Raw genomic sequence first — 11,925 nt, forward strand, 5'->3', positions numbered from 1 at the left:
CATAAAAAAACACATAGTACTGCACATTAGGAGAAGCATGTAAACAAATAAAAGGCTCATGTATACCTCCTCAAGCAAAACACATAAATAGCATGACTTAAACATACATTTAGGGTCTGAATTTAAAAATACTAAAGGCGAGGGGAGTTTGAATTGTTGAAGTAGACTGTGAGCACGTGAATTTTGCTCTATATGAATTACTCTCATAAATTCAACACAAAGTAATTTCTTTCAGTGTTTGCAATTTTGTGGATTTTCGTGGAATTTTATGTTAAAAGTTTGCATTTGTCTGTGCATATTTATTTTATTTAATTAACAGAAAATACAAAAATATGTTTCATTTGCATTTAGGATTTAATTCTACATTTTAAGATTAATTAGAAAATTAGTTTGTTTTATAAGAATGGGAAAAATTACAAAAATATAGTTTATTTTGCACTTTTAATTTTTAATTTCGAATTTTGCTAGTTTTTCTTTGAATTTGGTTGTTAATTATTTGTGGTAAATGTTATTTAGAGTTAATTAATGTAATAGGATAATTAAATTAGTGATTAATATAGGATTATTTTTAATTTTGATTTAAAAGGAAACTAAAAAAAAATTGAAAAAAAAGAAGGTAGGAAAAAAAACAAATAAAGAGGCTGGCTTGGGCTGCAAACCCTAGGCCCAAACATTTCCCCCCCCCCCCTGAAACCCGTTTGGCATGACCCAGCTCCACCCCTGACCTGGTTCGGTTCCCCCCACTTAACCAAACGACGGCGTTCCAGTCCCCTTCATCTCGACCGTTGAACTGATCTGATCGAACGGATTGGAACAGGGGAGGTAAAGATATTTATATGTCCAAACGCTGCCCTACCCCCCTGGGACTCTCCTTTAAAACCCTAGCTAGCCGCCCCCAAATCCTCCACCGCCAGTGGCGGCGCCACCGCAAATCGCCACCAAACTTACACCAAATACCCTCCTCCATCTCCACATCACAGATCCGCACCCCTTTTCCCTCAAATCGAACCTCAACCATTCGAATTTCAAATTGAAACCTCAAACCCTAGCCGCCGTCCTAGAATTCCCAACCCCCTACCCGGCGGCGCCGGCTCCGATCCTCACCAAAATTACACCCCGGGACCTCCACGAACCCCTCTTCCCAAATACTATATCAGTTTCCCTCGAACACCCTTGAATCCTCTCGAATCTGGATTTGAAGACGAACCCTAGAAATTCCAAAATCCTAAATCGAGTGTTTGTTGATTTTTTCCGATCTAAATTGATTTTATTCGTGTGTTCTTGTTAAGAACACACACTTAACTTCAAAATAGGCCAGAACTCGGATGATTTGAAGACCCAGGCTCCCTATTTCATTTCCCGAACCTTTTCTGGGTACTTTCTTTTCTTTCTTGGGTTTAATCTTTTCTTCATTTGTTTTTCTGTTTTCTGCTTCTTCCCGTGCTTTTGAAAATCTTAGTTTTCTAGTTTCAGAGTGTTAATTACATGTACGATAGTTTTTTTTTGTTAAGAACTTTTCTTTACTTTAAGTAGTTTCAGAATTTGTTAATAATTTAGTTCAAATTTCATTAAGTGCTTAGTTGCATCAATTGGAATAAGTAGAAATTTTGCACGAATTGTTTCTGTTTCTCTGGATTTCATTCAGAGTTGGGGTTTGTTAGTAAATACTGAATTGGGTTGGTTTCGTGTTGGGTTTGAAAGCCCAAAGAAAGAGGTCAGTCCAGGTTGGGGTTAAATGTTGGGTCAACTTGACCCATGAGCTGAAAGGTAGCAGAGTTAACCAAGGTAATAACAGGGTCATTAAGGGGTAAATTGGGAAACTTGGGTAGGGAATCTTTTTCTAACTAACTAGGAAGCTTCTAGGAAGCTGGAGAGGGGGACTATTTTGAAGTTCTGAGATTTAAAAGAGGGAGACCTAAGCTAAAATGAAAATTTCAGAAGGTTTTAAGTGCAAAAATTGATCCCTTAAGGCTGCCCTACTTGCCTTGCCTATAAAGTCAGTCTTTCTTACCTTTCAAGGAAGAGACTTTAAGGGAGGAACATTCTGAAAAATCAGAGAAAAAAGGAGAGCAAAAATTCCAGAAATATAAAAACGACAGCTTCTTTATAAGTCAAAATATAACTTGGAAATCTGGGGAATATCTGAAAAGTATTGAAAGTCCTGGTTAGTTTTTTGCTTTTCTGATCTGATTAGCTTGGTTGAAATGGCTGAAAACTCAAGGTTTTGGGTTTTGATTGTGGAATGAATTAAGTTTGGTTATCTTTGGAAATTGTTGGTTTACATTTGGTATTTTGGTTACTGTTTCATCAATTTTGGGCACTGTTCCTCTGTTATTCTGTTGCTGCTTGGCTGTTGATCTCACCTCTCTTATTTCCTTCCATTTTCCAGGTATGTTTTAACACTTTAGAATGTATGAGATGTGAAAGATGTAGCCCTGTGGTTGATAGTGAATGAGTTGATTACTAAAGAACTATTCATGTGTGTTTTTTCCAAATTAATTTGATTGCTTGAATAAATTTTGCGTTCAGTTATGATCAAGCCATGTATGTTAAGGCTATGCTTGAACTTTGGTTTCTTATTTTAACTAGCTTAACTAAGATTCCCTATCAAATACTCATGTATTGGGACTGTTATGATGGATGCTACTATGAGTCGATTTGAGTTCCACACCTATCATTAGTGTTTAGATTTGATGATATGAGTTAATCACTAGAATTGTTCTGATTGGAAACTCTACAGTTCATGTAATTGGTTTGAATAATAGTGGTTGCAAAATATGTCTAGTTTTATCTTCCGTAAAGCAGTTTGTTAATGTTAAAACTAGCATATGGCAAAGAGTAATATAGGTCCTTGTTCACTTTGGTAATTAGGGTATGGTTTTGAATGCTGAGTATGGTTAGTGTTGAATTATTGTGTAAAGTCTCTTTGCCAATGCATATAATATATGCGTACTGATTAATTTAGGTCTTCTCTATAATTTATCTTGAAATATAAGTCATTCTTGCATGAAAGATATGATGTTGAAAGCTGGCGTTAATTCAATGTTGGGATGCACCTGCGTAAATTCAACTTGTGAGCCCAGCATTAGGCATGGTTTCATGGGTTTGGATTTGGAGAAATCGGCCTAAAAATCGGAATAGCACGTTTGGGGCCTAATGAATTTTATTAGCTCAACTCCCTCATTTGCTTGGTTGTTAAATGGCAGATTTAGGTCGGGTTTTTAGCTCTATACATGTGTTGGACTTCTGGGTTTCTTCTTTTCCCATAATTAATTAATTTCTCTTAGATGAATGTGAGGTGAGCCGCAATGGGTTAATTCGAAATAATTATGGCCCTCATGAATTAGTATAGAGACCTTTAAGTAGAATATTTTGAGGTGCGTCGTGCCAAACAAAGATGACAAATTGCATGGCCCTCGTTTAGTTACTTCTTTTAAAATACTTAGAATTTGAGGCGTGCCGTTTAGTAAATTTCCATGGCCCTCGCAAACTTAACAATGCGTATTGATTTCCTTAAACTCGGGTGCGCATTTATGTGACCCAAATCCAAATCTCAACGATGTTAAAATATTTCAAAAGCCACGGGTGCATTTATGTGACGTGGTTCGAGAGGTATTTTAATAACGTTGCAATCTTCTTTAATTAATTAAATAAAAGCGGTTAAAAGGTTAAAATTTGCACATAGGTTCATAATTGTTTAAAACCAGATAATTAAGCCGAATATAACAGTTGAGCGACCTTGCTAGAACCACGGAACTCGGGAATGCCTAACACCTTCTCCCGAGTTAACAGAATTCCTTACTCGGATTTCTGGTTCACGGACTGTTGAACAGAGTCAACCCTTTCCCCGATTCGGGATTCAACCGGTGACTTGGGACACCATAAATCTCCCAAGTGACGACTCTGAATCTTTTAATAATAATCCCGTTTCGATTGTCCTTTAATTGGAAAAACTCCTTTACGCCCTTCGGGGTGTAGGAAAAAGGAGGTGTGATAGCTCTGGCGACTCTGCTGGGGATCGAACCCAAAATCTCTGGTTAAGGGTTCAAGAGTTCGAGTTTAAAATAATTGTTATATTTGGCTTTGTTAATTATCTGGTTTTATTACATGTTTGGGCCTAATGTGCTAATTGTTGCTTTTTACAGTTTTCATATTATCTGAATTGTATATAAACTGCTACGAAACCCCTCTCTTCTCTCTCCCGACGAGTGCACGCTGGTCGTGACTTCATTCTGTTAGTGTCATATCCCAAATAGAACGAGGTTAGGACAAGTTGCAAAGCCGGATGATCTTTTCGTTACCAATACGCAGCCCCTCCTCGGCTCGACTTGTCCGCTCGGGTAAGCCAGGTCTAGAACAATAAACCCAGATTTTAAACCTAGTATAACAATACCTCATGTCGGATCCCTAGTAGGAACGTTTGTTTGCATCATGTGCATTTTGACTTTGGAAATTCAATACAGGGGTTGGGTCTGTCTAGGATAGGTGCACCCGAAATAAAAAGACTATCTTGATGCATCTTACTTGCTACTTGCGCATTTATTTGCTTCGGATTTGCATATTGAACGGCTTTGGAATGAAATGAGAGAATTTGGGAAAGAAATAGTAGTGTAGAGGGTTAAGGTAGTGAATCACCTGTTTAAAGAAAAATCAGTGTCCAAATAAAGCAGAAACTCTGCCGAATTTTTGAAGAAAAAAAAAAGAGAAAACGAATTGAAAAATGAGAAAGGAGTTTTATTTTCGAAAATAGTTCGTTTTATTTGTTCGAACTACGCCAGTTTCACCTTCATGGTAGCTTTCTTAGGCCTTGTGGTGTTCCCCCAAAAAGATGGGAATATCGATTTGTGGGTGGCCGGAGTCGTCAAGGTCCTGATTACCAACGCCAAAAGCATTCTTGCCCCTATGATAGTGTCTGAGATATACTGAGCTCTCACAGCTTGTAAAGTTGGGGCAGATTTCATCGAGGGCTGCAATTTTCTATTATAGATGTGGATGATCGAGCACCTGTGTCATCACCCTCAGTATATAAGTTACGGGTCCACAGAGAAAAGTTGCATTGAAGAGTTTGACACAAGGACTTCGGGGTTCAAGCTGACATAGGGGTTTGGAGATTGGGTATCCCGCCTCCGTTCCATTACTGCAGGACAAATAGAATGGACATTGGGTTGGCTTCCTGTTGAAGAGATTTTGTATATGCCCGCCACTGGTCCTTACTTCCTCTTAATGGGTCTGCGAGGTATTCAGCCCTACGCTCATTACCGGGTGATGAGACATTTGGGAAGGTGTCAGGTGATGCACCCAGATGAAGATCTTAGCGTTTATGCGGTCGAGGTTAGTTCCGACGGCCAATTTCATGAAGAAAAAGTTCGTTCTATTTGGAATGAATGCCAGTATTTGACGGTGAACACTTGAGTGCGTGACCTATCTAGAGGCGAAGTCTCACCCACCTATCTTGCCTGGTATAGAAAGAAGAACACTGCAAGGGCCGAACCAGAAAGACCAGCCAAAAAGCCTCACATTCAGGAATTCGTTGAGGTGTCGCAAGAACAGTGGGCTTGGTTGGCTAAGGAGAATGAGTATAGGGCCTCAATAGGAAATTTGGAAAACCAAGTCAGAGAGCTTCAATTCGAGAGTGGCTTGCAAGTCGCGGCGGATGAAGGAGAAAAGAAAAGGCTAGCCAAAGAAAATGAGGCCCTTCGAGCCCAAATTCAGAAAATGAAAATAGCAGCAGAAAACCCCGCCCGAAGTGCCAAATATGAAAAGCTCATAAATAACCTGAGGCAGAAAGTGAATGACTACAATTTCGATTTGAACAAAGCAGAAAGTGAACTAGCGATGGCTCGAAAGCAATTGGCTAAAAACGCAGATGAACGAGCGCACCTGGTTAAGCAATTGAAAGAAAAGTACGATAATGAGGTCGCAGGACTAAAGAAAAGGGTCATCACCACGGAGAATAAAACAATGAGACAGGCGAAAAACTTCAAGGATGAAAGGGAACAGTGTTATACGACAATGGCATGGCTAGAAAGAGACTTGCAACAACTCCAAGATCATAACTGGGTAGCCGAACAAACTTTGGAAGCCAGAACCGAACAGATTGGGCGTTTGTTGCAAGAGAAGAATGTCATAAGAGAGCGAGTCAAAAGGGTCGCCAACTATATCGCGATGAAGTGCAGTAGCTGTGAGGATATGACTAGATCTATGTTCTTCGCTACTGTGATGATTTTTGTTTGCCGGATAATGGAAGATCTCTACCACCTCCAAGGGGATTTAGCGATTCGTCCCACGGCGAGGCCGAATGATGCCACGCGGGTCCCGGGGGCGATTGTGGCATTGATGCATTCGTGATTTCTTGAGTCTGTATTTTCTTTCCGTTAAAGTCTGCCAGTTTGGCTTGGAGTCTATATTTCTTTTATTAGACTATGTGGGTTGTTTGTATTTCCGAGTCTTATTATGAAAAAAATTGAAAACTCCAAAAAAATGTTTTATTATTTTTTATCTCCAAGAACTACGCTTGGTCTGATTCTTGTGGGGTCATGATACGTAGGCAATATCCATAGAATTCGACCGTAACCAAATGAAAAAGAGAGGAAGAAAATAAGAGGAAAAACAAGAGAGTAAACAAAAGAAAAAGAGCGGAAAAACAAGAAAGAAAAGAGACAAAATAAGAAATCAAGAGGGAATAAAAACAAAGAGAGAACAGAGACAAGAGTGAAAAGAAGGAAAATAAAAAGAAATAAAAAGGGGGATGTTTGCAATTGAAAGTAAGAAAAGGCCGGGATGACGCATGCAACCGATCAAATACATAATAGAGACGGTTAACTGCTTAGGTGCATCCATTCCCCAAATGTGCGATTACCAATTTGTTAAAGCCCTAACCACTAACAAGGTTGTTATTGATGTATTGAGTTCAGGCAGGTGGTTAGTTGATTGGCATTCTGGCAACTCACTCATACAACACCCGATCAAAAGACAGGCTGAATATGGCCAACCAAAAACCGGAGACAAGTATTGTTGACCCGTCAAAAGAGGTGGAAGAACTAGATGTTAATGCAATGAAGGAAGAGTTGTATAAGTTAAAACAGCAGATGGTTAAAATGTACCAAGCCTGGGCAAAAGGGCATCCATCATCGGTTTATCCCGCCAACCCTGCTTATATCCCACCTTCAGCCCAACCTCCGGATCCCCCCACTGTGAACTCATCTCCAGCCTTTCCCCTCTACCAACAATGCTATGGCGCCACTTCCCATACTTGTCAAACTCCACCACCCAAACAAGTCCCATACACTCCCCCACCAATTACACCTATTTTTGTGGCACCTCTACCTGCTACATTACAACGATCTTCCAGTGAACCTCTGTTCAAAACTCACGACAACCAGTACTATCCCCCTAAACCCACCTTCAAAGTTCCAGAACCATATTCTTGCACCCCTCATTTTGATCTCCCGGTAGAGACCGAGAAGCGACCCAAAAATCCCGAGCATTAAGAGATGATCAGAAAGGTCAAAAACTTAGAATAATCGTTCAGAGATATGAGGGGGTTGGGAGGTCAAGTAAGTGTGGCCTAAAAAGATTTATGTCTGTTCCCAGATGTTCAGTTGCCAGCAGGGTTCAAAATGCCCAAGTTTGATCTGTACGACGGACATGGTGACCCAGTAGCACACTTAAGAGGATTTTGTAGCAAGATGAGAGGAGCAGGTGGAAGAGATGAATTGCTGATGGCATATTTCAGCCAAAGTTTGAGTGGATCGGCATTAGAATGGTATACCAAACAAGATCACAGCAGGTGGTACACATGCGACGATTTGGCCCAAGCCTTTGCCTGCTATTTACAGTACAATCTCGAAATTATCCCAGACCGTCTATCGTTAACAAATATTGAGAAGAAACCCGGTGAAAGCTTCAGGGAATATGGATTCCGTTGGAGAGAGCAAGCAGCGAGGGTTGACCCTCCGATGAAAGAAAGTGAGATGGTTGATTATTTCTTGCGGGCTTTGGAACCCACTTATTTTGGTCATTTGGTGTCAGCAGTGGGCAAGTCCTTTAATGAAGTTGTAAAAATGGGAGGCATGGTTGAGGAGGGACTCAAGTCCAACAAGATCATGAGTTATTCAGCAATCAAAGCAACCACCCAGGTCATTCAAAACGGTACTGGAGGTGTACTCGGGAAGAAGAAGAAAGAGGATGTTGCTACAATTGAGTCGGGAGCTTGGGTTGGATCCAAGAACCTTCCATGTTACTACAACTCGCCTCGACCCTACCACAAAACGTACCCCCACACTCCATATAGTCCACCACAACACTGCTACCCACCACCTGATCCCCATGTTTCCGTCCATCACATATAAACCTATACCCAACCTCCCGCTCACGCATAATAGCATGCGCCGACTCCACCAAGTCCATACCTAGCTCCACAAAATGCCCATCCACCCCTAAGAGCCTACAGAAATCCCCTTAGAACAGGTTTTCAGCCAAATAAAGCCTTTAAGAATGAGAGGTTGCAGAAGCAGAATACTTTCACTCCATTGGGAGAATCATATGCTAGTCTATTCCACCGACTGAGACAGATGGGTATGTTGAATCCGATCGATGCTAAACTGCCGAATCCCCCTCCCAGAAATCTTGGCCGCTTGGTGAGTTGTGAGTATTGTTCAGGGACCCCAGGTCACGACACAGATAAATGCTGGAAGTTGAAAACAGCTATTCAAGAGCTCATTGATACTAATCGGATTGAGGTCCAAGCCCCAGAGGCACTCAACATCAACCAGAACCCGTTGCCGGCCCATCATGAGACTAATATGATTGAGATAGTGCATAAGGGAGGGGAGCCTAAGAACCCCTCACAAACCATCATGATGATTCGGGCTAGAGAAGCCAAGCCATTTGAAATGTCAACAAGTGAGAAGTCTGTGATCAAGTTGAACGGGGCAAATAACGAACCATCCGTGGAGGTCAAGAAGGGGTCCTCAAGTGACGTTGCAGAAAAACATGAGAGAGCAAAAGTGGTTGTGCCAGGAGTGACGAACAAGCCTGTGGTAATTGTGAAGGGCGCCCGCACAGATCCTGTCGTTATCAAACCGGTAACTCAATTACCGATAATCAACAGCAAGGCAGTCCCATGGAATTATGAACGAGTGATAGTGACTTACAAGAGGAAAGAGGTTAAATAAGAAGTGTGTGAGACCCATGGTTTGACTCGATCGGGGAGATGCTTTGCCCCCGAAGAGTTGAGAAAAGCTAAGACCTCGAATGATAACCCAGTATTGGTGATGAAAGCGGTGACCGAGGAAGAAGCAGAAGAATGTTTGAGAAAGATGAAAGTACATGACTATTCCATTGTGGAGCAGTTAAGGAAGACACCGACTCAGATCTCGCTCTTATCATTATTGATCCATTCAGACGAGCGCCGTCGGGCTTTGATGAAGATCTTGAACGAAGCCCACATTCCTGACAAAATCTCAGTAAACCACTTGGAAAAGATAGCTTGCAAGATATTGAGGTAAACATAGTCACTTTTTCTGATGATGAGTTGCCCATGGAGGGTATCGAGCAGAATAGACCCCTCTATTTGACGGTGAAATATGAAGATTCTGTGGTTACTCGGGTACTTGTTGACAATGGTTCCAGTGCAAATATTTGCCCTCTTTCCACTCTGAACAAGTTGAAGGTGGATGATGAAAGAATTCACAAGAACAGTATCTGCGTTCGGGGATTCGACGGTGGAGGGAAAGATTCAATTGGGGACATAGTGCTCGAGCTTAAAATAGGGCCAGTTGAATTTACTATGGAATTCCAGGTACTCGATGTGGTTGTTTCTTACAATATGCTATTAGGACGACCCTGGATTCATGTTGCCAGAGCGGTCCCATCAACTCTGCATCAAATGGTCAAGTTTGAATGGGATCGACGGGAAATTGTTGTGCATGGCGAAGATAATTTGTATGTTCCCAGCGATGCCATTGTTCCGTTCATAGAGTTTGAAGATGAAAAGGGGCCATGGGTTTATTAAGTTTTTGACACGGTATCGGTAGAGAAAATTCCTGAAGGGAAGTGCGTGCCAACTCCAAGGGTAGCTGCTGCATCAGTCATGGTAGCTGTTGAAATGATGAAAAATGGTTTTTTGCCGGGCAAAGGTTTGGCTGCATCTCTCAGCCGGTTTCTCTTCCTAAAAACTTGGATACATTTGGTCTGGGGTTCAAGCCCACAGTCGCAGACGTGAGAAGATCCAAAAAAATGAAACAGAGAGCATGGGCCCTTCCAAAGCCAGTCCCGCATCTTTCCCGTTCATTTGCCAGGCCTGGTACCAGCAAGCGCCCAGTGACGTCGGTCCCCAGTTCGGTGGTTGATGTGGATGGAGATTTGATGGAAAGGTTCGAGAGAATATTTGCCTATGTGAACGTATTGGAAGCTGGAGAGGGTTCTAGCAAGGCGGATGTGCAATTTGTTGGGCCCAGTGTGAAGATTAGCAATTGGGAAGCTACTCCTCTCCCCATTAGGAGGGAGTTTTAGTAGTTTTCTTTGATTTTCTTTCAATTTATCTGGATTATTCCAGGGTTGTAATTCAGATGCTATGTTCCGTCCGTTTGGATGTATAAACCCCGTTATCTTTAATTTCAACGAAATGCAATTTCTCTTTTCCTCTTTGCCTGATAGTTTTATTTTTGTTTTCCTTTCTTCCTTGTAAAGTTCTTTTTATGCTGGCTTCAATGATATGACATGCATGCGGAATCTCCGGCTCAGTCTTAAAAGCCAATCTAATCCTGAAATAGTAATTCAAGAAATAGAGTGTGATGTTGAATCGGAGTATGACGAGGATGAAGCCTTTTAAGAGATTAGTAAAGAATTAAGCCATTTTGAAGAAAAACCCAAGCCTAACCTGAATGATACAGAAGCAATCTATTTAAGGGACCAGGATAATGTCCGGGAAACTAAAATAAGTGTCCATCTCGAACCACAACTCAGAGAGGAGATAATTACAGCACTGTTCGAATATAAAAATGTTTTTGTATGGTCCTATGATGACATGCCAGGTCTAAGAACCGGCTTGGTGGTTCACAAATTTCCCACTAATCCGGCATTCCCCCTGTCAAGCAGAAGCTGAGGAAATTTAAAACTGATATGAGTGTGAAAATTAAGGAAGAGGTCAACAAACAGTTTGAGGCCAAGGTCATTCAGGTCACTCGGTATCCCACTTGGTTAGCCAATGTAGTGCCTATGCCGAAGAAGGATGGCAAGACTAGGGTGTGTGTTGATTATCGAGACCTCAACAAGGCAAGTCCCAAGGATAACTTCCCATTGCCGAACATCCATATATTGATCGATAATTGTGCCAAACATGAGATTGGTTCTTTTGTGGATTGTTATGCGGGCTACCACCAGATATTAATGGATGAAGAAGACGAAGAAAAGACAGTATTCATCATGCCATAGGGAACATACTGCTATCAGGTCATGCCATTTGGTTTGAAAAATGTCGGGGCAACCTACATGAGGGCAATGACGACCATATTCCATGACATGATACACAGGGAGATCGAGGTTTATGTGGATGATATGATTGTAAAGTCTAGAAAGCAGTCTGACCATGTCAGAGATCTGAGAAAGTTCTTCCAAAGGCTTCGCAGGTACAATCTCAAGCTCAATACTGCAAAATGCGCATTCGGTGTTCCGTCTGGAAAGTTGTTGGGATTCATAGTCAGCCGACGAGGTATTGAATTAGACCCGTAAAAAATCAAAGCCATCCAGGAATTGCCACCTCCAAAGAACAAGACTGAGGTGATGAGTTTGTTGGGAAGATTGAATTACATGAGCCGGTTTATTGCTTAGCTCACGACAATTTGTGAGCCTATTTTCAAACTGTTAAAGAAAGATGTTGCGGTCAAGTGGATAGATGAATGTCAGGAAGCATTTGATAAGATA

General features: G+C 41.4%; 1 protein-coding gene across 1 annotated transcript in view; it reads left to right on the forward strand.

Moving 5' to 3' along the window:
* The window catches only part of LOC138868698 (uncharacterized), a 29,051-nt gene extending 19,036 nt beyond the window's left edge, over nt 1-10,015 (forward strand). The window contains exons 4-5 of the mRNA XM_070146265.1: nt 5,551-6,123; nt 9,803-10,015. Of these exons, the coding sequence (XP_070002366.1) occupies nt 5,551-6,123; nt 9,803-10,015 (786 nt within the window). The remainder of the gene's footprint in view (nt 1-5,550; nt 6,124-9,802) is intronic.
* Nucleotides 10,016-11,925: the final 1,910 nt, after the last annotated feature.

Source organism: Nicotiana sylvestris, chromosome 5 (genome assembly GCF_000393655.2).
Source record: "Nicotiana sylvestris chromosome 5, ASM39365v2, whole genome shotgun sequence".
Classification (NCBI taxonomy): Eukaryota; Viridiplantae; Streptophyta; class Magnoliopsida; order Solanales; family Solanaceae; genus Nicotiana; species Nicotiana sylvestris.